This window comes from Cyprinodon variegatus, unplaced genomic scaffold, assembly GCF_000732505.1.
Source record: "Cyprinodon variegatus isolate N-32 unplaced genomic scaffold, C_variegatus-1.0 Scaffold493, whole genome shotgun sequence".
Taxonomy (NCBI): domain Eukaryota; kingdom Metazoa; phylum Chordata; class Actinopteri; order Cyprinodontiformes; family Cyprinodontidae; genus Cyprinodon; species Cyprinodon variegatus.
The window spans coordinates 334,636-361,474 of NW_015150946.1; the positions used below are offsets into that span (position 1 = coordinate 334,636).

The window sequence follows — 26,839 nt, forward strand, 5'->3', positions numbered from 1 at the left end:
TTTTAAAAGGAAACCTTGTGTTTCAGCAGTGATGATGGATTCTTTATTTTTACTAATGATTTTGAAGTTTAGTTTTTCTGTTTTTCGTTTTTAATTTCAGCCTTTAACACAGGAGCTATAATCTATTGCTGTAATAGGCCTGTGGAAAAAAACCTTGTTTATTAAGTAAGAACTGATAATCTGGGGATTACCTTTATTTTTTGAGGAGTGCTTAATGTGGGTGCATAAGCATTATATATCTGTGTAAAAATGATTTAGTTTTGTAAAAACACAAACCTTTGAATATATCACCAAAAGTAAGGTATTTTACAAAGGTTTCCTTCTGTTTACAAATAAAATTCTGTTATGTGACCTGAAAGTTCATGTGTTCAACAGCGTAGCCATCAGTAGATTGATGTCTGAGGTCCTGCTCTGGCAGTCGAACGCACAGTCGAGCAGCTTTCCCAGGTTTAGGTCACTGAAAACATTTTCTACTTATAATAGACTAGTAACCAATTATTTGACCAGCGGCCATGTGGTGCATGTGAGTGGTCTAGCCTCGATCAATGCCCAAGGCCCTGGAACTGGTGGGCCAATCACAACGCAGAGATGTGTTTTGAATTTCTGGATGCGAAACGGGCGGAGTTTTGAGGGCGGGACGACAAAGCTGCGTGACGCTGGAGAAAGCACAACAAGGAAGATGGCAACAACTATTGATCAGTAGCAGCTTTCAATAGAGCGCTCCATTGAAAGTTAAGTTCTCTTTTCTGTTGCTGTTGTTCAATAAAAGTACGTTTTTAAGATCATTTGAGGCGAGAATATTATACTTTAAAGCGTCACTATATGATCCATTTACCAATTTTAATGCGTAATTAAAAACACTGTTTCCGAAGAACTCCAAAGCTAACGGCAGCCCGTTTTAAGCGGCCCCCTTTTGGCATATTTGTGTATGAAGGACCACTGCCTCTGATGGTGATTTTTGATTCAGCTTTGGAATCAGTTTTGGAAGGATTAGACTTGGGGTTTTCGTTGAAACGTGGACAGGAAGAGGCTGTACGCTCTTCCATTTTTAAGAAAGACGTATTCATTGTCTTACTGTCAGGCTTTTTCTTTACACTCCCCCACCAGCTTTCTGTCGCGCTTACTACGTCACAGTCAGTTCAGCTCATTGGTCAGAGCATTGGCCATAGGCACAGACAGTGGTTTGAAAGACAACCGGTTGTTCTCATCAACAATCTCCCGATGTCTTATTCATCGGCACCAGGCTATATCACACATTTAATCTCACATTTAGTCTGGTTTATCAGGATATACTTATCGCACTCTGTGGTTATAAAGCTGCAGATTTACATGCCCATTAAAATCTATTTAGTTGGAGATATCAAATAGCCTGTCACAATTCTTATTCAGTCCTCAAGTTGCGTCCCCATAGAACATTTATTTGTACTAATATCAGCTCAGTACAACTCAAAAATGATTTGATCAGGCAAAATATTTCTAATTATACAAAGATATGATAATAGAAAACCTGCAACAGGTTATATTTTCATTGTTTACTATGGGATCATCAGAGAATTAGTTTTTAGTTGTAATGATGGTTGTTTTTTTTTTTTAGTTTTATGGATTTCATGAAATCAAAGGGAAAAGAAGGATGAGGTTGATTGTATGATTAAAACCTGAAGTTTTATTTACAATCTATATCACCCTTTCCTGTGATTATTACCTGATCTGCATTATTTTAATTATTCTGTGCTGCTGTTTTTCGTGTGTTTTATTAGTTTTCTTGACAACAGCTTTGTTAGTAAATATTCGTGACTTGATGCCTTAAAAAAATAACTACTAGTTTTATTCATAATTTGGCTTAGGTCACTTAAAAGCTAGGTTAGCATTAGCATGTTTGTTCTCTGTTTTGGTAAGGTTTGTTGATCTCATATAAAGTGCTTATGTGCTTCTTATGATTGCTTTTGGAAAAATCTTCTTTCTAATTAGCAAAACAATGAGCTTTTCTTTAAACGTAATGTTTACCAACTAGTGTTTCGGCTGCTCTCTGTGCATGGGCAGCAATAGCTGCACTTTCGCTGTTAACGTCATTGAAAACAGATTTGTTAGGTGGAGAAAATAAGGAGCACAGCCTGTAATATTGTATTGCAAGCAGCGCACACAAAAATAGAACATGATATTTAGAAAAACTAGCTTTGCAAATTGCAGGTGGAGAGCTCAGTGGGGGTGCACAGGGCCTAAAATTACAGACAGACCAGCGGCACGGGCTGTTTTCTCTCGGGAAATTTTTCAATTTTCTTCCATACTTGCAAATGAAATGGAACCAAGCTGTACTTAAAAAAAATTACAATTTAGTTCATGCTTTAAAAAAAAAAAATTTTATAATCAGTCAAATAAATTAACTGATTTCTATGTCATCAGCTTATCTGTTTTTAGCTCCTTTCAGCGTTTCAGGGTTGGCTATTTGCTTAGTGGCGTGGTTACTTGTACAATAGGTTAAAAGGAATGTTTTATATTACTGATCACGATACTCTGGATAATCCTGTGACTCTACGCTGTTTAGACTTTGTTTTCAACCTCAGCTCTAAGAAAGATGGGAGGTGCTGGGGGGAAACAACGTTGCACCGTTTTTCCTTTAAGCTAAAAGTGCAAGGGTGTGTGTTCTTCTTTTTTTAGATCTTGGGACACACCTTCTCACCAGGTGTAGATCTCAGCCGTCCTCTCTGCCTCCTCATTACTTTGTCACTCACTCTGCCGTCGTCTTCTGTCTCTCTCTCTCTGTTTGCAGTCTTAAGATGCCCTAAGCTGGAGAAGGAAATGTAAATGGCTTCCAAAGTAAAAGATGCTGTTGTTTGGTACCAGAAAAAGGTAAGAGGTGTTTTGTTTGTTTTTGCTCAACTATGCTTTCTTATCCAGAAGCAGAGAAAATTTTTATTTTGAATTAGTTTTGTATTTTATTACAAATCTGCAGACCAAGGATGAGGTTTAAAAACATTTTCACATTTAGTAAAGGAAATCTGCTGTTCAAGGGAGATTTGCATCAGAAATCTATCCTCCACAAAGCTGCGGTGTCTCTGCCCAGAAGTCATTTGGGTAAAACAATATGCTTTATTTTTGGACCATGGCTGATTATCTGAATTTGATTTGGATTTCCGGATTCTCGTCTCTCTTGCATCTGCATTCATGCGAAAAGCCAAAATGTTTCAGGCAGTGCAGCTCAGCCTGACTCCGGCCGGTGTTGTATGTCCACTTATTCCATGGTCTCAGATATCTGATATTCTTTTGGACTCATGCACCGCTCTTCCTGCAGCTCTCAGCTTACACTCTCATCTGCATCTCTGTCTCTAAAGCTTCATCCCTCTCTGCCTGCTTTTACTCTGAAACTTCTGCTCCGTCTTCCACCCTTCCCTCCTCTCCGAGGTCCTGTTTACAGTTGGCAGACGTACATTTTCCAACCACACAAACAAAACATGACGCACAACTTCTAGACCTTCATCAAAGGTGTAGAGATGCAAGGTGGTGCATGAAACAGGTTCTGTTTTAAAGCTTCAATTTTGTTTGTCTTAATATAATTTTCAGGATATCGTTTAAAGTCGAGCTCTTAATTTGGATCGAGTTGCAGAAGATTTATGTCAAACTAAGCTTGTCTGGGCAGAAGCATCACTAGTGACGGCAGCCGCTGAGTCAGGGATGAATACACCTTTTTAAAGAGTAGTATCACCTGTTGTCAGGGCGTTTGTTTCTTAGATGTGAATCAGATTAGTTACTTCCAGTCTTCCCCTCCTTGGACACGTGAATAAAATTCAAACAAAAGCTTGTTTGTAGATCAAAGACGTCACACTTAGCTGCTATCGGCTGTGATGGGAAAGTGTTGAAAAGTATAGATTGGCATCCAGTTTTTCTTTTTTAATCCTGCAGAGACAGGAAGAGAATCTGAGTGAGAGGGCTGAAACTCTGCCAAGTTATTATAAACTCAGTGAGATAAACTTAACATGATCACCATGAAAAAATGTTTCAGATTCAAAGTTTCAACCACAAGCCCTCCTTTAGGCACACTGACACTATATCTGTCTAATTATATGACGCTCTTTTTCTAAAATGCACTTGAAGAGTTCATTTGCAAAAATTAGCTGAGGTATGTAAATTTAACCTTAAAAAACAGAGTTATCTGTTTTTGCAAATGAACTCTTCATGTTAAGCTCATTGTCATTCGTAGAACAATTAACATCTTCCACAAACTTCGCCTTTTGTCTTGTTGATAGTAAAATTAGTTTGGTGATATGAAACATGTTCATGTTATAATTAAGCAGAACCAGAGCAAATCTGTGGGGGAGCAAATATAGTTTTCCTTAAAGAAGACTTTTTACAAAATCAAACCAGGTGAAACCAAAACTTTTCCATTTGAGAAGTTATGGATAGAGCATATTGACATATGAAAAAGTTTTCATCTTAAATGCAATTTTTATTTATATATATATATATATATATTTTTTTTTTTTTTAACAATTTTTGTCACTCTGTCAGCTAAAGGCATATATTACAGGCTCTAAACTCCAGTTAGCAATCGATTACTAAATTAGTTGTTGATTATTTCAGTAATCCATTAATCACGATTAATCTAATTAATTGTCTCAGCCCTAGTTTCATTATACCTTTATGACAGACCTATGCCTGAAAGGAAGTTTTAATGGATTTTTCTTAGAGCACACTTAGACTTGATAAGAAAAATGCATTAATCTTTTTGGGGTTTGGTGGCAACTGTTAACAACAACTTTAAATGATTGAATGAAGGACACCCAGCTCAGTGTATTATCCTGCAGGAACTGTGCATGATGAATTATTTAACCGTTCCTTCTTACTGCCTAGAGCTCCTGAAACCAAACCAGATTCACACAAGTACCGATTTATCTGAGTTTTCCACTAGTTCACCAAATAAATCCGCCCCTGCTGAGGTAGATTTTCTTTATTAGTCTGTAACCTGCAGGGTCCAGACATCTGAATAGCTAAATCAAAGATGCCGGAATACTGGTGTTTTTGATTCAGCTATGCAGGTGAGTCAAACTTTTACCTTGGAAAATAATGTTTGTGGTTCATTTTTTTGTTTCAGACTGACTCTGTCACCTGCAGCTCTTTAGTAAGTTCTCTGCAGGAATGAGTCACTGTGTATTTCTGACTCTGTCTGGACGCAGACTGCAAATAGACTCAGACTGTTATGTTGAGCTTGTGTTTTTTTTTTCTTCCTGACTGCAGAGCTGAGTTAAGCCCAGATCATAGCGGCGAGACAGCCGCTCTGATTCTGCTCGGTGTCTGAGTCTGTGCAAAAAAAAACTGTCAAACCATTTTTACTTTATATTTGAGCCTGATTGTGAGCATTTTGATTAAAACTAAAAAATATATGAATCAAGGACATATCACCATTTATCACCATATCACCAGCTGAGTTATTATTAACCGTCTGATGAATTTAGAGTTAGGGGAGAGAAGCTGAGTAGTTTTTCAGTCTGTAGGCAACAGATTTCAATGTTAATGGTGTTATATAATTGCAAAGTGTTGGCGTGAAGAATCCAGTGGGTTGTTTGTGGAGGATTTTTTATATTTAGACCAGGGGAGAACATTTCTACTTATCTTATCTAATGTTTTACATGGTTTCTGGTGTATTCCACCAACACAGTGTTACACACCCAATCTATGAAAAATCCTCATATATAAAAGTAGAAAAAGATATTAGAGATACGTTTTTCTACATTCTCCAAATCTTCCTAATATTTGTGTTTAGTTTAACTCCTGAATTATGCAAAAAGGTGTTGTTCTGAGACCTGACGTTTTGATTGTTGGATGAATTTTTGCATCATGTAGTGGTTAGTTAGCCAGGATTAAAGTGATCTGAAGAGCTTCCTTTATTTATGTTCTTTCTGACACTGTGGCCTTATGAAAACTGGATGACGTTTCTTCTTCCTGTTTTAAAAGATTTAATTAGACCCACAGCTCTTTAGATAAGATGCTGTTATGGCTATACTGAACAGAGGAAGAGGTGTTAATAAGAAACCACACGCTGTCAGACTGGGTTCACTGATCTACGAGCTTTTTTCTTTTTGTCTTTACAGCTTAAAACTAAAAATTTTTACTTGTTTAGTGTTTCAGGAAACCCTTCAAATTAATGAACCAGAGCCAGTTAATATTTTAATAACAAAATGCAGCCAACCAAAGAAAAGCTCCACATTATTAAAAATCCTTTACTCAATGGCTTTTTTTTAACACTCTTACGTGTCCTTTTTTTTCTCTATTTGACTGTAGATGCTTCAGTACAAACACATAACATATGGTTGTTGCTCAATTTGTTTGAGGGAGGCATCATTTCCTCTATTTCACGTGTTGACTGAAGAGTTCATCTACTCAGTGGAAATATGGTTTAAAACCTTTGATAAAATACTATAAAGGGACATCGACGATATAAAAAAGTCAAAATGCAAATTGAGGCACAAAATGAGTCTTTGATCTTGTTTGTGTTGCCGACGCCATGAGACGTTTGGTCTGAAGGTCATATTGACACACAGTGCATACGCTCATAAAACCTGTATGCCAAATTATTCATTGTGCACAAAACTGTCCACACATAATGATATCTCTGCTGTGTAAAGAGATCAAGTGAAAAATATGTTATTGATCCCAAAGAGAAATGAAACGTTGGAACTCTTGGAGGTTTTAAGGCCAATTTATTCTTCTGACGCATAGCCTCTGCGACTGTCAAATCGGTCTATGTGCGTGACCGCGCCCCCCCACGCAGAGATTCAGCAATCATAGTTGCACACCTCAAAAAAAATCCTGACTATGCGTTGGACGGTTGCAAACCCACGCAGACCTCAAACGGAAGTGCGCAGATAAAAATCAGCTGTGATTGGTCCTTGGTATGCCTTTCCGGCTGTGTGCCGTCCTTCTTGATAGTTTCGGGGGGTGCCATTTTTAAAAACCGAGGAACAACTACAATGGACAACCTACGTGTCCTCCTTTGTCTTTTTGCCAACTCCATTAACAGAACCTGTTCCTCTTCGATGTCTAGCAACTCTAGATCCAAATCCATGACCATGATATCTTGCAGGCGCGCCTTCGTTGTTTTGTAAGATAAACACTCGCACCGGCGAAGTTCTAGTGACCAAGTTCCAGTTCTCGAATAGGCTCCCCCATGCGCTTTGGTGGGAAGCTTTGGTAGAAATTCCAGATTGACGGTGCAGAAGCATAGCAGAAAACTGTTTCGCGATCAGACCCAATCGACATTTGATGTGTGCGGATGCAGAAGTATAATCTGCCCTTTATAATTGAACTTTATTGATCTCACATTGGAGAAATTTACCTCTGCATTTAACCCATCCCCTTAGGGAGCAGTGGGCTGCCATCGTGGGGCACCCGGGGAGCAGTGTGGGGTTAAGGGTCATGCTCAGTTAGTTGTTGTAGATGTTGACAGCTGTAGGCAGTAAGGATCTACTGTAACAGTCTGTGTGGCACTGCATCTAGAGAAGCCTCTGACTGAATACACTCTTTTGTTTTTAAACAATCTATATTATTTTAAAGTCCTACTAAAGATAAAAGGACTTCAAAACTTCAGTAATTTACTGTGTTTTAAAATAAATGATATGGTCAGTGAAACAGCCTGTGTATCTTTAGTTTTGCCTGTTTTACATGCTTCCTTTTCTTGGCTAAATATAAACCTTACATACTATCACCGGCCTCTCTGTATCACCGAGGGTCACCCTTTAAACCTGCCAGCAGTTAACCCAAGTGCAACATAAGCTGCTCAACACAGGTTTGTTATTCTAATTTTATCACCAGTTTCACACATGCACTAAATTAATCCTTAATTCTCAGCATTTATCTAGATTTGTCAATGTTTATTGCAAACAAGGTGGATTCGGAAATTAATTTTTGAGATTTTTTTTGCTTAACGGATGAGTTGTCAAAGAAGATATGCACATAAATCTCTTGTCATCCTCCGGGCGCGTTGAATAGAGACAGCCCATTCCAAGGAAGTCATTACACTTCAGGGAATTCCAGGGAAACAAAATTGACATGCAGTGGTTTTATTTTTGTCTTCCGTTTGCATATAAGGGATTTAAATCACCTTAAATAATAATTTTGGAGGATTTAAAAAATTTGCATTCTTATTTTTAGTAAATGTAAAAAAAAAAATAAATATATAAAAAAATAAAAAAAGGTTTTCTATTCAGGTTAGATTCGATTCATTCTGTTACATAGCTCTGAATTTTAGCTCCAAACTCCTCTCACTACTTTTGGTATGACATAACAGCTATGGTTATAAAAAAGTCATTATCCAAGCAATGAACTGATAAACCGGCTGTTCCACTTTGATGTCACTGCAATTTTTATTGTTGTGAAATTTCCACCTGTGGTGCATACCACACCAAGCTGATAGTATGAGTATGAACCTGCTACATGTGGCCACACGGAAATGCACACATGCTTATATATATCTATATAAAAATGTGTGAGAGTATATGTATATATAACCAGTTACTCAGAAATAAGTGACTGTTTGAAGCCTCGAGGTAAGCAGGAAGCAAAGTCCACTGGGCTGCAGTAAACGTGCCTGTTTTCACTTTCTGTATAAAAATAAAGGCACCCGCACTTCTGCCATACACACTAGTTTTAGATATTGCTAATCTTTTACAGTTTACGATAAAGTAAAAATAATAATCTACCTATTTAGATAAAAAGTAAGAGATCAGAGTCAATGTTTGTTCTGTATGTTTTTGTTTTTTCTCCTTCCTACATGTCTATAAACTAACGAGATGTAGTTCAAATCAGCTTCTTTATGTAATAAAACTGCGTATCGGTCAGAAGACGTCTGGATCCATAAAGATGAACGGAAAGAAGCGTTATTTTTTCTCATGTTTTAAAAGTGAAGAAAAGTTTTTTTCAAACCAGGAAAATCCTGATTATTGCATCTCTAATTCAAATAAACTGTTCTGTAAATAAGTGGTTAAATCTCCTGTAATTGAAGTTTTAGTTATATTTTAAGGGGTAGATTAACACCAGATTATCTTCATCGTAGTGTTGTACTGTTTTTGGTGTTACTGCTGGTCATATTTTAGGAAATATGTATGCAGAGACGGCAGATTACAAAAAAATGAATTGGGAAATAAAAGCTAAAACTATAGCCTCTAAACTATAGACGCATATTAAACACGGCTGGATTTTTGTTTAACTCTTTGTCTATTTTTCAGTAAACATGTTTCTTTGTACTGCAGAGGCAGCAGTTATGTAACACGCCGTCCCCTCCAGCTGTTGTCATGAAGCTGCGGCGCCACTCAGCCGGTCATCTGTCTTAGTTTTCCTCTCAAACCACTAACCTTTTTTAAAACGGTTATCCAGCAAAGGACTGCTTTATTTTAAGAGGCGCTGGCAAAGATGTAGAGATGAGTGTGAGGATAAGAGGATTGGCTTTGTATGCTGTCATGGTTTGGCATCGCCTCAGTGACCTGCGGAGCCATCTGCTTCTGCTAAAAGGTCTGACAGGAACCATGAAGCGCCCAAACCAGTAGCAACATCCAGGACCAGTAAAGCCAGAGTGAATCGCTCACGCACTGAGGTAGTCTTCCACTCGTGGCGTGTTGTTGAAGCCGTTTTGTCTAACCTGGGAGTGGAGCTGGTTATGTGACAGATTCCTCCTGCTGGGTGGTTAAAGCCGATGCTGAATCATGAATAGAAATAGATTTGACACGTGCATTTAAAAATGCAACATTTGAGAGAACGTTTGTTTTTCTGTATGAAACAAAGAGAATAAATTCATTTCACACTTTTTCTATGCATCGATTAAGAAATAAAAAATGACACGCATTACTTTCAAAAACTAGCTTTTATCTTCATCATCCCCTCCAGGAGATGACCTTGATCTAAAGGGTGACAATTCAATTTAGTGTCATCGTTTGTTGTGAAACATGATTGTTTTACAATCATGTTTCACAACAAACGATGACACAAATAATGAAAATATAAAACACTAAATATTTGCAGCTAGTGGCGTTACAGAGTCGGCTATTATAAAAACAAAGTGAACTGATGTCATTAATGATCTATGGAAGCCTAAGGTGAACGTTGGTGGGGAAAAAAATAACTATTTTTATTTTTTTTAAAAACAAAAAAACTCCATAAACAAAGAAAACAGCTAACGTATAAAATTGATAAATTTCCCTGCCCTAATTAAAACTGTGGCGTTTAAACGGAGATACCTTGGTGTTCTCTTTTCAGCTCAAAGTTTCATCAAAATGTAAGATTCTCTCTTTGAAGGAATCAGCTTCTTAGCAGCCAGTGAAACTGGAAACCCATAAATTTTACTAATCAAATATTTGCTTGCCAGTCAGTGTTGATGAGAGGGCAAATTCAGAGCAAATGATCAGTTTTACTGCTGTTTCCTGGAGGAATGAGAGCAGATCATTCTAAAGAGAAACGGTTGCTTATTTTTCATAAACGTATCCTGGATCTGCTCCAATTTTACTGATGTTTCTGTGTCGCCTAATGACTTTATAAATAATAAACTCTGGCTTTAACTTCCTGCAGTTTCTGTGCAGTTTGCAGCTCACTGAAAAAACAAATAGTTGATAACATTCAAGAGTTTCCCAGAAATCCAGAGATCAAAATCATCAAGACTGATGGGTGAAATTACTTAAGAGGTTAAAAATAATTCTCTATATGGTTTCTAAAATGACTACCGTAATTTTCGGACTATAAGCGGCGACTTTTTCCCCATTTTTCGACCTTGCGGCTTATATAACAATGCAGCTTATCTATTGACTTTTACAGCTAACGGCCACTAGGGTAATACCTAAATCTATGGATTTTACCATCCACCATGTTGACGTCACATTTGCTTCAACACACATGTACGGTAGCCGCGTGTGGGGGAATGCGGAGGTCCTCCGGAAGCAGACTTCTACCGTGAGTAGTACGAGACAGAACGACAGTGAGAAAGACAGACATTGCGAGCGGAAGACAGTTTGTGTGACACCCTTATTATGAAAACAAAACGTACCGGTAGAAATAATAAATAGGAGCTTCCCCAAACAGTTGCCTCTTTCCCGACAATCCTCTCTGTGCACGAACCATATGGTAATTAAACACAAAAAAACTGCTACTTATAGTCCGGTGCGGCTTTTATATGTACAAATCATGCTTTAGCTTCTGCGGCTTATATTCAGATGCGGCTAATAGTCTGAAAATTACGGTATTTTAGATTAATGGCCACATTAATCAACCTATAGTCTAAATAAAAAGTCCTGCTTATTTAAACTACATTAAAGGCACTTTGATAAGCGCTTCTGTTTCTTGGTGTTCTTGTCCTTGACCCCCTCTCTTCTTTCCATCAAGCTTTAATGAGCTCTCATTAATGATGCAGACTTTCCACTGACCTAGACTCCATCCATGGGAGACCAACTCATTGGCAATAGTGCCGCGTTCGTTTCAGGTTCTGCTTGGCCAGTCAGCCCACAGCAAACACTACCTGTTGGTAGACTATGACTCCCACTGTCATATCCAATGCTCTTATGTCTATTTATCGACATAAATCATTTTGTCTGCTTTATAACTCTTCTCTCTGAGATGTTTGAGATGCAGGAAAAAAAGAAAATCAATTATGTGACCCTAGAACATAATATTCAGATTAGGATGTAAATATTAGGATGATGATGATATGTTAGAGCTTTACTCTGTTCTCCATACAGCCGGAGAAACCTTTGGTCGTTTAATTAAATTTATTTCTAAATGTTGGTCTGCAGAATTGAGAATTTTAACCCTTTTGAACCTTTTTAATTACCTTTGGTGAACCTGAAAACTCTTAACCAGTCCAATTTTTCCAAAAGGAAATTACATTTTTTTTATTCTGTGAATATTTGTTTGTTTTTGAAGTGCAATTTGGAGATAAGTTTGCTTTATATCTGGTTTCTCTTAAACGTTCTTCCTTGTGACTCTCAGCCGTATTTATCTTTGCAGATTGGAGCCTATGACCAGCAGATATGGGAGAAATCAGTGGAGCAAAGAGAAATAAAGGTCTGTTGCTTCTGTTTGTTTTATTTCTATTTGTCTTCTGTCATCCTTTGCTTTGTTTTCTCTTCGGTTTCTCCTCTTGTGTGCAGTTTTATTTCTCTCCCCTCTGACTCTGTACCATCAGCTCTTTTCCACTGCTTTTCTTTTAATCTCTTTGGTCTCTATCCACCTCCTGTGTCCATCTTTTCCACCTCCTCTCTACAGTTTATTTCTCTGGTGAGTATGCAGCGGGGTGGACGGTCCTCTTGTGTCCCACCGTGCATGTCCTCACTCCCACGCCGTAGATTCTTAGTTTGTGGTTTGACTTGAGCTGCAGTGTTACAAACTAACCCAGCCTGCGTTTTTAATTGACAAGTTATAACCGGCTGCAGGGAGGTTTAAATGCAGCTGGGGTTGTCTGGGTGGGACCACAGCATGAGTCATGAAATCAGGGCAGCATTAGGAATAAACATCTGCCATTTTTATCCTACAACCAAAACTTTTTTTTTATTTTTTTACTGCAAGTTATTATCCTGATTTTTCTCTATATGTTTCACTCCAGCAAAGTTAAACAATAATTTATTAAAACAGAGGACAGATCAATAGTTGTAGAGGAGCAGTAGTGTAAATGATTTACCAGCAAGGCTTGAAGCTGCCCTATAGTCCTGCTATCACTTATTGACTGATGGTGCACTCTAAACACGTTATTCTGATCCGTAATAACAGGAATCTGGCTCCTTTTGTGTGTTTGTGTAATTCAAACTGGGCTTTAGCAGAAGTTGGTATCATGGTGTCAGGTTAAAGGCCTGAGCTCCTGGGTTATGAGGGAACCCTGTTTCTCTCTGAGATCAGTTATTCCATCACATTACAACCACAAACTTCATGGTTTTGTTTTATGTTTTTGTTTGTTTTCCGGAGTTTGACTAGGCCATTTTGCCATTATCAGGTTTTAAAGTAATGATCAGGATCACTTCCATCTATCTATCAGCTCTGACATGCATCCCCACAGCATAATGCTGTCAACATCGTGTTTCACTTAAGGGGCGGTGTTTCTGCTGTAATGAGATCTACTGTTTTTTTTACTATGCAGCCAAACATTAATCTTTGGTCTCATCTGACCAGTACAGCTTCCTCTTCATGTCCGATATGCCCCTACATGGCGGTAAATACGGAGCATCGTTGCTCTTTCCTCTCCACCGAAGAGCAGATCGGTCAACTTGTCAGAGCCATTTCTCCACCAAAGCCGTGGATCTCCTGATTCCCTCCTTCCGGACCGTCGTGTCTTATGATGAATGTTTTGGCGTTTATTTGAACAGACATCAAAGTTGCTTTGAAAATATGACAGAACCGGGTTTAAACTTTGCTGTATTTTTTCATCTTTGTGACGTTTGTTCCTCATAGAACAAAATATATCAAAGCGTTTGGATATAATATAATGAAATGTAAAATTAAAGGTCAGAATACATGCAGAAAGAAATAAGTTGTGAGAATAGTCGGCTGCATCGCTTCTTCTTCTTCGAAAGCTGCCCCAACTTCTCTAAAACAGAAATGAGAAGCAGACAGCTGCGCCTCTCATAGGGCTGTTTGACCTTGATGCAGCTCTCTGCAAGGTTTCCCAGTCTGCAGCAGGCAGTTTCAGTCCTGCACAAGTGCTGTGCACTCCTTACCCGTAAGAACGTCTAATTATACAACGCAGAGGCTGATAAGAACCCAGGCAATCATTATCATAAATCTAGAGACGTTTCATAATTTACTGTGGTTTTATGTTTAACACCATACAACACAATCTTTAACCACCTTAATTTATTTTCTGCTGTTTTAAATGTATCTAAAATGACAACTTTTTAAGAACTATGTGATGTGCAGATTTAGGCTTTTCACTTTCTTTACTATCTGATGCAAATTTGCATTATACTCCTTCACTGATGCTAAATAGTTGACTTTGTAAGGGAATCTTGTCTTATGGTTTAACCCCATGTCGCCCCCTGCAGGTGAAAACAGAAAATGCATTTTATTTTTGCAGATTTAGGATCATTTAAGCAAATAATGGAAGCAAATACATTTTTAATGAGTGGATGTTGAACATCTGCTAAATAATGACATGGAAAATTCACAAACTGCATTTATCAGCATGGAGACATTTTATTTCAAAAGATAAAGGCCTATATATAGCAGAGATGGGGGCTTATCAAAGAGGAAGCTATCGATCAGCTACCTCAAGACCTACACACACTCCTATTCTCCTGAAGGTTTCCTCCCCTCTGCAAACACTTTATCAGCTTGTTGGAGCCGTTTTAAGATAAGGAGCCCAATATCTCATTGCTATCACTGATAACGGGACTTGATTGGCTTGTGTAAATGTTGGTATGAGAGGAATTACTTTAAAGGCCATGATAGATCAGGATGCGCTCTTATGTTACTGGTAATAACAGTGTTATTTAAAATTGGTACAAGCTATGTTTGTGCTAAAGCTGAAAAAGTATCTTGCAGGTATTTTCTTTGTGGTTGGGTGGGGATGGGGTTCCTATCAAAATTATTTAGATTATTCCACTAATTTTGATATAAATATTTGGATAAAAAAATACAGTCTCAATTGAAGATTTACCTATTAAAGTGTCAAACCAACCTAGGTCTTGATTTGAAGTTAATAATTGAACCTGTCTGACTGGATGAAGTAGGATGTGAGATTGCCAGGTGGAGCAGTGGTTAGCGACCCATGTTTAGAGCCCTTAGTCTTCGACGACGCCGACCCAGGTTAAAATCCGACCTCTGGTCCTTTGCCGCATATCTCTCCCCCTCTCTCAAACATGCTGGTATTAATGGGTTATGGAGCTTTTCTAAGGCTCTGAGAAAGCGACGGCTGGTATTCACGAGTGGAGAAATGATGGAAGAGTAGAGATGGCTCCCAGGAGCGCCCAGCCTCCCAAAATGACCCCAAGGGTGAATTAAAAAAATATGAGAAGCATGAGAACATTTTAGAAATCCTTTGCTCCAGTTTGTTCGGTTCATGTTTCAACAGTAAGACGTTAGACTAAAACAGCCAAAATCACTGGTGACCAAAAAGAACACAAAGTCAGCTAATTAGTCTTTTCTTTCTCATTTTATCTTTAAGCACAAGAGAAATTTGGTAATATAGCAGAATAATAGGTGAAATAGCACAGCGGGTCCACGTTTGAACAAGGACATGTTGGTTTAGTCAAAGTACAGATTTAAATCGATTTTAGTCACCATGGTCTCACGTTAAAACGCTCATTAATAATCACCTTCTATGACTACATCTAAATGAAGGACTCTTTGGCATGTAAATATTTTTTATTTAACAGCATCTATCAGGTCTAGTAGAGTTATCTCGATTTGCTTTTCTGGATCTTCAGTTTTTCGACACCTTCCTTTAATATAAAATAAGAATGATCTAGAATAGAAATATGTATGCAAGAAACGGAAAGAACTCTTTTATGTTTTAGTCTTTAAGAACAAAGTAATAATACCATCTTTACCACAGCATAAAAAGGTGTGATGTGGATAGGTAAATATATTTCTAATCCATAAGAAGTGAAGTAGTCTCAGTACCTTTTTTTGACTCGGTGCATAAAGACAGAGCAGCACAGGAGGAAGTGACACGCAGCTGCAGGAAGTTGGGGTTATTCCCCAGGGTCATATTTGATCAAAGCCCCTTCCTGAGCCACAGCTGACATGATGCAGCTGGGTTTACGGACTGAAACTGCTGAGTAGATGCTGGATGTAGATATAAACCCACTAGAAGTGAGTAGATCCAAAGGCTGTTGAAAGATTAGAACTTGTCTTTGTTCTCACCGCACAGTGTGACCTCTCATGCATGAAGTGCTTTATTTGCATCTATTTGATGTTTTAATTAATCTCTGTCTTGCTTTGCAGGGCTTGAGGAACAAGCCAAAGAAGACGGGACACGTCAAACCAGATCTGATAGATGTGGATTTAGTTAGAGGTGAGAAATCTCTGGGGCGTCATCATCACAGCAGCCTCCTTCTCCCACACGTTAAAGCCCACTTCTGTGCTCTACAAGATGAGCTATAACCTGTTTGATTCTCAGGTTCAGCGTTTGCCAAGGCCAAACCAGAGAGTCCGTGGACGTCACTGACCAGGAAGGGCCTCGTCAGAGTCGTTTTCTTCCCCTTCTTTTACCGATGGTGGATTCAGGTCACCTCTAAAGGCATCTTTCTACTGCTGTTGGCTCTGTATCTGCTGCAAGGTAGGACTTAACTCATTTTTCTGTCAGTGTACTGAACCAAATCTCAGCATTTTGAACATTTTAGCTTATTTTAGAGGTTTCTAACTCAGGCTCCTGTGTTTAGTTTGCCTTTTAACACGAGGCCTACCATGTGCACACAGCGATTAGGGAGCACCGTTCAACTCTAACGTCAATGATTTCCACCACCTTTGCTGGACGACGTACACTGTTGCCTTTCATTGCTCCCTCCACCCTTCCTGCTCGCCTTTTTCCACCTCTAACCAACAATTTATCCTCCATGAACCTGACTTTCAGAGTTTAGTTTGGGTTCACTGAATTCTGAAAACCCCTTTTATGGAGTAATGTAGGGTATATAGAGGGAAAGCTTATATTTAGAAGGAAGAGGCCTTTATCTGCATAGCGGCTTTTCGTGAGACGGCAAAAAAACCCAGGAAGGAAGGTACGACATAAAGGCAGGAAGAAAGCAAGCATGAAAGGACAGGAAGCGAAGCAGGAAAAAGAGACGAAAAGAAGACAGGACACAAGAATAAAAGTAACAACCTATAGAAGCAAGAAGGAAATTAGTTTAGAAATAAATCTGTAAAAGTAAAATTGTTTTCATCAGATTCCGGAGCCCATCGCTGTGTGACGGGTTACGCCTCCACTATAGATTCCTCCTCCATTCACCAGCTGATGGACACAGTTCTAGTTTCTGGTATCGATTTTAATCCTGCTGGATCCAAATAGTAGCAGGATGGACTTTTCCTGGCCTAATGCCCTCCCAGCTAATAGAGAAGATTAGACTAAAGCTCACAGAGAGACACTGTGATCAACAAAAATAAAGAAAAGCAGACAAATGCTGTTATAGCACTTTACTTTAGTAAAACAAGATTGTATTTATATTATAAATATCTTATCAGTCTAATCCAATTATAAAGACGGATTCATATTCATGCACTTTTCTATTTGGGAGGAGCTGTAAAACAATGCTAACTGGAATTAAATGTCCATCAGCTGTTTATGCCATTAATAAAGGCAATAACCTTAAAAAAAAAAGCATCTATTTCCTTTATTGAAGTGAAATACACTGCATTGATGGACCAGATGTGGATCCTAAAGGTAAACATGGATTGCTGTTTCTCCTCAGTGGCAGCAGCAGCCCTCTATGCGACCATCTCCCAGCCTCATGGGATCCCAGCCACCGAGGTGTTTGGAGCCATCTGGCTCATGCTGCTGCTGGGAACCGTCCACTGTCAGATCGTTTCCACCAGGACCCCAAAACCCGCCTCCAGCAGCGGCGGCAAGAGACGCAGGTGAGCTGGTGCAGGAAGGCGGTGACGGGAAGTTTTTTAAATACGACCAGAAGAAAAGCGAAATCAGAGTGAAATGTTGGGACAGAAACATAAAAGGAGGATCAGTTTCTGATATTTAAATCCATAATCAATACGCCTGTTATTGGTTAACTGATAAACAAACAGCTTGTTTCTTTAAATTCCTAAAAGCTGTTTGTGGTACTATATTAGTTTTTTAATGGTGTGGCTGTTTGCTGTGTTTTGGAGTGTTTCCAGTTTGTTGGTTTCATGTCCGTCAGCATGCTGCTGCCAGTAGAAATCTGAACCTCTGCTTTAGGAGTGTTTCTCCCTGCGCTGGATCAGCCGCAGGTTTTCATTCACCGGAGGAACAGAAATCTTTAATAGGGAAGTAGAAGAAAAACCCACATATAGCTGCATTACATGGAGCAAAATACTCCATATACTTTCTAATAATGATTTTGTTGTTTATGGTTAAGAGCTAAAAAACACAATATTCAGTTTGCTACTAATAGATCAGATCTTTGTTTGCTCATCCTCTCAAGGCTTTTTCTGCCACACAACTTTCCATGAATAAGCTTGGATACAGCAGTCTGTCAGCAAACATTATGTGACTTTTCCTCACTAGAGACACTGACCGCATATGTGGAGTTAACATTATTGACCGTTGGTAGCAATACACACTTGAATCATATAATTTATTTATTTTCTTACGATGAACTTGTAATAGCTCTCAGGGCAGATGTTTCATCCACCAGCACTATAAATCCTCCTTCTGTTAATGACACATTAACAGAAAAAACAATTTTCTTTTCTTCCCCCGCTATCAATGATTATTAATTTTTTTCTTCAGAATCAAATTTATTTCTGATTAACATTTTGTTTCCAGGATCTTTTATCTGTAATATTTTTTTTTCTTTTTAGATTAACATATTCAGTTCTGCAACAGTAGAGAATATAAACATTTGATTAAATTTCCATCTATCTACTCCAATCACTTAAATCAAATGATCTACTTTTGCAGAATACCAACCTAATGTGGGGGTTTTATATTTTATATCGTTCTCTAAGGCCTCTTGGTCTGCTCTAAGTCTCTTCTCTGATCTCCGTTCTTTCCAAACTGAAGGAAGTTGAGGAAGGCATCTCAGATGGAGGTGCATAGGGAAGGAGACGGGTCTAGCACTACCGATAACACACAGGAGGGGGCGCCACATTCTCACTCAGCCAGCACCACATACAGCCTGGGTGCTTTCTTCCAAGATTTCTGGCATGATATCTGTAAAGCTGGGTGTGTATTTTCATTTTCCTGGTTTCTGTGATTAGACTGTGTTAAATGGGGGAAGGTTGTGCTTTGAAGACAAAAATCAATCTGTCTGATTCTTCTTAATACAAATGCTGACTGTTTGAAATGTGAAATTTAAAAAGAAATATTTAAATCTTTAAAGATGAAAACAGAGAGCCAACCTTGCCTCAGACCTTTTTGCCTGCTTCATTAGCTGCAACATCTTTCACAATCTGACCTCTTTTTCTCCTGGATAAAAGAGTTCAGCCGACCCAAAATATAAAGTCTGTTTTAGTCGACTTAAAATGCAAGAGTTGTTATGAGCAGCTGAAGGGTTTTGCAGCTACTGCTGATGTGATTAATGTGCCGATTATGATTTTGTTCTAAAGCTGCATGCTGCCTCTGTTCCATGTTGTCCGTTTTCAGCCTGCAGGAGTTTTGGGCGACTCAAAACTCCTCCAGGCCCTTCGGTTATTTCATGCAACAGTTACGTCTTTAAATATTTTTGTAAATCTGACTAGAAACAATCTGATGTTTGTTGATTCTCTTTATGTTCGGTATGGTAGCAGTATGATGACTCCCTCTGATTTTTATTATTCTCCATTACAGATGTTTTTTTTGCATGACTGTTCCAGTGTTGTGTTAAATGTTTCTGTTTAGCCTGGATATGACGAGTCTGCTGACTCCTCCTTTGGTTACTCGCCTCCCTTCCACTGCAGGTCCAAGAAGTCCAAGCTGTCCATCGATAAATCGACGGAGACTGATAATGGCTACGTGTCCCTGGATGGACGGGTGACCAACCGCAGCAGTGAGGAGGGCCTCCAGCTGCACGATCAGCGCTGTGACCTACTGACCCGGCCAGATGAGGCGTGCTGGAACCCTCACATCCAGCCCTCTCACTCTCCGACGACGCGTGGCCCAGGACTGCTCACAGCAGGCAGCCATAAGGTCAGCAAAGCAAAATCATCACTCAGTACTTTAATAGATTTATTGGAACAATAGAACAACATTTCCAACTTGTGGATTTGGTTTTGTGTTTCAGGAGCCTGCATCTGATGAAGCTTCCAGCGAGGAGGATCCTGAAGCCTCCTACAGCGCCCTCCGCAGGGGAGCTGAAAGAAAGAACAGTGACTGTACTCTCCGCAACCGCAAAAATACACATCTTTACAAGAAACACTATGCTGTGGAGGTAAAGGGTGCAGTCTGATTGGTGGATAAATCATGCAGAGCCAGGCAGTAACCCCTTTATAATCATAAATCTTTGTTTTGACCATCAGGATGTTCCCAAATCTGGAACCAGCTGCAGCTCCAGATGTTCCAGTATGAGAACCCAGGACTCTGAGAGCACGCGGCACGAGTCTGAAACAGAGGACCTGATGTGGGAGGACTTCCTGCACTGTGCAGAATGTAGATCATCCTGCACCTCAGAGACGGGTGAGCTGATTGAACTGTTCATGAGAAACCAGGCTTTCCAGCACGCCTGTTTACACCGCGACTGTTTTTAACAGAGGGAGAAGCAGGAGGGACTTCTGTCTGTCCTCCATCGAAGAAGGAATACAGAGATGATCCGTTCCATCAGGTATGTAGGCCTGTTGCCTTTAACTGAGTATTTTCCTATTCATCCTCCATTACTTAACCAAACATTTGTTTAAATAAATCGAGTTTTCACGTATAACTGTAGTTGGTTATGCTTTTATTGCAGAGCCATATTCCCTGGCTGCACAGCTCCAACCCCGGCCTGGAGAGGGTGAGCGCCATCGTGTGGGAGGGAAATGAGTGTAAGAAGGCAGACATGTCCGTCCTGGAGATCAGTGGCATGATCATGAACAGAGTGAGTGGCTCCTCAAGTGCTTGTTAGAGAAGTTGAGGTATTGTTAAGTAAACCACAGTGACCCTCCTGTCTGTGTGTTCAGGTGAACCTCTACACTCCTGGCATTGGCTACCAGGTGTTTGGGAACCTGGTTTCAGTCACTCTGGGACTCACGCCCTTCGTCTACAGGTACAGCAGACATTAATGTCCCTGGAAGCGGCTCACATTGAGCCCAATGCTGACTAACACCCTCCTCATCCCACAGGCTGGTTCAGCACTGTGACCTGGATCAGTTCACTACGCTCTCAGCAAACGAGATGCTCTCTGTTGCTTTGGGGGGAGGATCCGAATCTGATGCCCTGGTTATCACCATGGTAACACTCAGCTTCCTAGTGCGTGTTTGCCTTATTTGGCTCTTCTTCTTCCTGCTCAGTGTGGCAGAGAGGACCTACAAACAGGTAAGAGCATAAAATCCATGTTTATTTGTGGAAACGGTCAAACCAGCAGATTTTTTTCAGCTCTTCTGATCTCTGTATTTCAGAGGCTGCTGTTTGCCAAGCTGTTTGGTCACCTGACATCAGCCCGCAGAGCCAGGAAGTCTGAGGTTCCTCATTTCCGACTGAAGAAAGTTCAGAACATAAAGATGTGGCTGTCGCTGCGCTCATACCTCAAGGTACCAGTCCACGGGTGTGGCTTTATGGTTACCAGTCTCTCTGGAAACACACAGTGACAATTTGTTTGAATTAATTCACAGAGACGGGGCCCTCAGCGTTCAGTCGACGTCATTGTGTCGTCAGCCTTCCTCCTCACTCTGTCCGTAGTCTTCATCTGCTGTGCTCAGGTAACTTTAAGCCCGCTTTGAATTAAAGGTGTTTTAGCTCCTCCCCCTGACTCTGTCCTTGTCTTCCAGCTTCTCCACGTCCATGAAACGTTCCTGGAGTATCACTACAACTGGGAGCTGGTGATCTGGTGTGCCAGTTTGTCTCTGTTCCTGCTCCGGTTTGTAACTCTGGGCTCTGAGACCAGCAAGAAGTACAGCAACACCTCCATACTGCTTACTGAACAGGTAGGAGCAGAAACAGATGGTCAGCAGCGAGGGTAGGTGTTCCTGTGATCTCACTAGCTGTTCCTCTGCCCCATAGATCAACCTCTATCTAAAGATGGAGAAGAAGCCAAACAAGAAGGAGGAGCTGACGCTTGTCAATAATGTCCTAAAACTGGCAACCAAACTACTCAAGGTACCACCTCACTGCCTCACCTCTCCTCTCGGATCAACAAAGTCTGCATTTCTAACAGTTTTCTCTGTTTCCAGGAGCTGGATACTCCATTCAGGTTGTATGGTTTGACCATGAATCCTCTGCTCTACAACATCACCCAGGTTGTCATCCTGTCTGCTGTCTCAGGAGTCATTTCTGACCTACTAGGATTTAATCTCAAGGTAAGAACTTCCAACTTTTTATTAGCAGATAGACATTATATATGTGGACTCCTAGAGGGTGGCCATCTGGGATCGGACCACAGTTTAGACAGCTGCTGACAGAATCAATAGGAGGCGCCCATTTTAATCACATGAAAGACAAGTCAGAGATAATATTACAATAATCTCTTACATGTCACAATCCCTTAAAATTGCCTTATATAGTACGTTAGATTATTCATTCAGATTAAAAACTATTTAAGCTGAACTCAAACTGGATGAGATATATGCAAAGTTAAATGTTAATATATTGTAAGATTGCTTTACAAATATTCAGCATTTTAAGGGAATACTCTTTGATAAGTTTTATGATCTATTGAGGAAAACTTGTAATGTGATTTACAAAAGTTATTTTAGTTTTAAAACATTTGTTAATATTTTATTTTGTCACTGTCAAGACTTTGTCAAATCGTAGTGAATGGTACATTTATGTTGTGTCTAACCTTTCAAACTGTTTTTATTTATGCAAATGTGAACATTTGTTCTTTAATCAGTTAATAAAGCCTTTAGTTAGACACAACATAAATGTACCATTCACTACGATTTGACAAAAAAATAAATAAGAAAATGTAAACTAAAAACTCTTTATTGTAAATCACATTACAACACATCTTCCTCTATTAATCAAAATACTTATTATCAAAGAGCAATCCTTTAAAATACACCATATAAATATAAAACTTTGTGTTTATCATTAACTTTGCATATATCTCATTCAGTTTTAAGGGATTGTGATATGTAAGAGATATTATCTCTGACTCGTCTTTCATGTGATTAAAATGGGATCCAAGTCTCCTATTAATTCTGACAGCAGCTGGTCTGATTCAAGATGGCTGCCCTCTAGGCGCGTCGGCCTCACTGCGGACAGGGTCCACGTCTATGGTTTTTTTCTGTCAGGATATTTTAGCACCATGGAGAAGCAGTCTTTAATTTCTTTGCTCTGGTAATTTGGAACAAATTCCCTGGAAACATAAAATATCCGCTTCCTCAGAGTGACCTAGTATTTAAACATTGGGGTGTGTGACGTCCTATGATAAAGGTTTGGTTCAAACGCTACAAGTGCCAACACTCTCTGTGCCCCGATTAAAAGTACAACCTGTGTTTTTTACATTGACCCCCTGAATTTAACGTAATAAAACAAGGTCCAACCCCCCAAAATAAGTTTGGGGCAATTGGAACCGTTCCAAAGATAATCCGGTTTTGTAATCCAAGTAACGTCTTCCTATGGGCAACGAGTTGAAGGCACAAACTAAACTGTTAATTTATTTTTTATGGTACGCCAGCATTCATAACATGTAGGCAAATCACTGTCCCCCAGACATCCGCAGTTATTTTTTAAAAAAAAACAAAGCGGAGTGTGTATGATGTCATCCACGCGCCGGACTGAAGTTGTGACATGCAGTCCGGGCCACGTAAGTAAAACTAGCTACAGTTCAGTGGACAGGATGACATCATACACACTTTGTTTTTTAAAAATATAACCGCGGATGTCTGGGAGACAAGATTCACCTACATCAGGGGTGTCAAACTGGTTCCAGAACTGGCTGTGTGGCTGCAGGTATTCTTTCCAACCAAGCAATCGCACACCAGAGTCCAGTCATTTCATCAAGTCATCATGTTCAGATTGGACTCAGAACGGCCTGTTCTGGAACCAGTTTGACACCCCTGACCTACCATAAAGAATAAATTATGAACAGTTTAGTTTGTGCCTTCAAGTCGTTGCCCATAGGAAGACGTTACTTGGATATAACCTAACAGAATATCTTAAGAACAGCTCCAAATGACACAAAACTAGTATGGGTAGAACATGATGTAATAACGTAAAATCAAGGCCCCAATGTAAAAAAAAAATAAAGTTAAAACTCTGCTTACAGTGTCAATAAAATAAGATTTTTGTGACTACTTTCAGGCTTAGGTGTGTTTTTTTTTTTTTTACATATAAAAGTCCATCACGAAAACAGAAAAGGAGGCAGGGATAATCACCTGGTTTAATGTGCATTTCATCTGTTAGACTTGGAGCTCCAAAAAATTGCTTTACATTTTTTATATTGTTTATATCAGTATAATGGCCTAAGAAAGCCCCAAACAGATACCTGTAAGCCTATAAAACTCCTTTATTATAACATTTCAGAAATAGTTTAGTTTGATATATATAAATAAATAATGCTCCAAGCTGAACACATTAAATGCTCATTCCACCAGGTAATTAGTCCATGTTTTTCAGTCTAAATCATTCTCAGATGTCCAAGAAGAAAGACACACCTAAGCCTAAAGGATTGTTTACAGATCAATATAGTAAATTAACTCAAAGTCAGCAATTAAAGTTTCTAAAACATCCTAATTTAGATTGACACTGTAGGAAGTGTTTTAACTTGTTTTCTGCACTTATGCTAACTGGGCACAGCCAACGCTGACAACTGGTAATGCTTCCCAGGACAAACCATGACCTTTAACACAGCAAATATCTAGTCACTGAAAAAGAAAAAAAAAAGCCATTTCAAACTGGAAAAAATCTTTTTTAAATGTGTAATTAGGAAAGATAATCTCTATTTAGAAATAGGCTTTGAACATACATTTTCAAATTCTAGTATTTAATACTTAATGAAGAATTCAATTTAAAATGGCTTGTTTTTCATAAAAATCAGCTCATTTAAAGGCTGCCCTCAGATAATTAATTTATAGATAAAACTTACCTCATTGGAGCTGCTGAAAGCAGGTCTAGGTCACTCGGTAACGCTGTAACAGAAATGAGTTTAAAGGTTATAAAGTTCACAATATAATTTATTTTTGTCGTGCCCTATGAAGGTATGTTTGTTTGTTTCTTTATCATTCAATCAAAAAATACATTTGAACACTGCTTTTCTTTGATAGAAGTCCAGTCTTTTTTGTTTAAAGTAACTTTTTATTGGACCATATAATGGATAGGACATTTGTGTCTTCATTATTCAATCAAAATAAAATATTTCAGACTCCAAAAATTTCATTTGAACACTTCTTTTTTTTTTTTTTATTGAAATGTTCTCTTTGGTTGAAGTAATCCATTTTACTTCAACCAAAGAGAACATTATCAATAATAAATAAATAAAAAGTGTTCAAATGCAATTTTTGGAGTCTGAAATATTTTATTTGCATTGTTAAACTATTTTCTAAGATTGAAAATGTTTATCTTTTTAGTGATTCTGTTTGATTGAATAATAAAGACACAAATGTCCTACCCATTATATTGTCAAATAAAACATTGTCAATCAAAGAAAAGCAGCGTTCAAATGTATTTCTTTTTTTTTGATTGAATGATAAAGAAACAAATCGCCCCGCATAAATCCAAATAGTCTTTGAGGTTTTACATACAAGCTAGAAACCCAAGCAGATTTAGTTTAGTGAATCTAAAATTGTTTCTTGTTCTCTGTTCACAGCTTTGGAAGATCAAATCATGACGCTCCAGAGCTCTGACCTTCAACGTTTCCACTTTGTGCAATTCACATTATTTATTTACCCACTCAGTGTTTTACTTAGGGTTTGTTTTAATTCTAGGTTGTTCAGTTGTGTTCTGTAAACACACAGCAAAACATGTTAGTATTATGAGCCTAAGTTATGTTCTCAGCTGCACATGACTTTTTGCTACTCTGCAAATTCAAAGGCAGAAAGATAATCTGTTTTATTAGCTTAATTTATTTTTTTAAGCTACATTTTTATTTTATGCATCTAATGCTGAAGATCACATACTTGCAGCAAACAGAAGATGTCTCATCACATAAATAAATATATGGTCCTCACTGTTATCTATGCTGTAAACCAGCTTTATGCGTATAAACTGAAAACATTTCATGTTCCTACCTGAGGATGCATTCATTCTGCAGGTAGAGTCCTCTGGAAATAAACCATGAGCTGTTCTCTTCCAGTAGAAGCCACTGGCCCTGCAACAAGCAATCAGTGGTATTTACAGCAATACATGTGTAGGTAGAGAACCTCTGCTGACTGAGCTGGTAAAACTAAGACGAATAAAAAAAGAAGCTATATAATATAAGCAGAAAAATCTTGGTTTTAGTGTTTTGTATTATTTGTAGATAAACTTCAGTTTCCTTCTGAGAACATTAAGATTTTTGAACTGGAAGACGGAAAAGTACGAGTTACTTTTTACGAGATCAATATTTACATTTGAAGACCGTTTTTTTTAAGTGATGATTTAAAAGGCATTTCCATATATAAACGTTCTATGTGTGTTAGAGGAAACATTCAGAGCTCCTCCCTGCAGTAGACCAGAGACAGCATGTTAAGACCGTCTGTATGTAAACGAAAATATGCACTTTAAGAACAGATTTGATGTGGAAGAAAGTTACAGATGTTTTTGTGGTCACATTTCTATATTGACAAATCATTTTCTGAAGGAAATCCTACGTGGTACGTGAAGTTGTGCTGACATACAAGATGCCTCAAGTTTCTAACGTCATCATGAAAGCGTTTGAGGAGGAAGACCAAAGTGCTTGCGTTTTATTGTTTTTTTGTCATCTCTGCTGGGGAAAAGAATGTATTTTTAGCATTGTGCTTTAAAATGTATTTAATTCCCTTCAGAAATACTTTTAGTATTGTGGGTGAGCTGTTTATTCTTTGCGTTCACCTGAAAGCAGAGGCATGATTCAGTTTTTAAAACATGTTTGATTTATATGAAAATGTGACGCTGTTTGTCAGAGTTTGAATATTTAGATTTAGTCTCTGTGTGTCTGAGGTCTCTTTTTAAAAAAATAAA

At 38.7% G+C, this 26,839-nt stretch overlaps 1 protein-coding gene across 3 annotated transcripts in view; it reads left to right on the forward strand.

Moving 5' to 3' along the window:
* Nucleotides 1-26,839, forward strand: part of phtf2 (putative homeodomain transcription factor 2) — a 39,417-nt gene extending 12,578 nt beyond the window's left edge. Inside the window, exons 3-22 of one of the 3 annotated variants that reach the window (XM_015390342.1) lie at nucleotides 2,768-2,847; nucleotides 11,977-12,033; nucleotides 12,235-12,246; nucleotides 15,904-15,973; nucleotides 16,079-16,237; nucleotides 17,364-17,529; nucleotides 18,653-18,814; nucleotides 19,528-19,756; nucleotides 19,851-19,997; nucleotides 20,086-20,242; nucleotides 20,317-20,387; nucleotides 20,511-20,639; nucleotides 20,722-20,807; nucleotides 20,884-21,076; nucleotides 21,160-21,291; nucleotides 21,373-21,459; nucleotides 21,529-21,684; nucleotides 21,761-21,856; nucleotides 21,931-22,056; nucleotides 25,509-26,839. In XM_015390342.1, the coding sequence (XP_015245828.1) occupies nucleotides 2,803-2,847; nucleotides 11,977-12,033; nucleotides 12,235-12,246; nucleotides 15,904-15,973; nucleotides 16,079-16,237; nucleotides 17,364-17,529; nucleotides 18,653-18,814; nucleotides 19,528-19,756; nucleotides 19,851-19,997; nucleotides 20,086-20,242; nucleotides 20,317-20,387; nucleotides 20,511-20,639; nucleotides 20,722-20,807; nucleotides 20,884-21,076; nucleotides 21,160-21,291; nucleotides 21,373-21,459; nucleotides 21,529-21,684; nucleotides 21,761-21,856; nucleotides 21,931-22,056; nucleotides 25,509-25,529 (2,301 nt within the window). In that variant the 5' untranslated portion in view covers nucleotides 2,768-2,802 and the 3' untranslated portion in view covers nucleotides 25,530-26,839. The remainder of the gene's footprint in view (nucleotides 1-2,767; nucleotides 2,848-11,976; nucleotides 12,034-12,234; nucleotides 12,247-15,903; nucleotides 15,974-16,078; nucleotides 16,238-17,363; nucleotides 17,530-18,652; nucleotides 18,815-19,527; nucleotides 19,757-19,850; nucleotides 19,998-20,085; nucleotides 20,243-20,316; nucleotides 20,388-20,510; nucleotides 20,640-20,721; nucleotides 20,808-20,883; nucleotides 21,077-21,159; nucleotides 21,292-21,372; nucleotides 21,460-21,528; nucleotides 21,685-21,760; nucleotides 21,857-21,930; nucleotides 22,057-25,508) is intronic. The other 2 variants (XM_015390344.1, XM_015390343.1) reach the window with 2 other exon arrangements.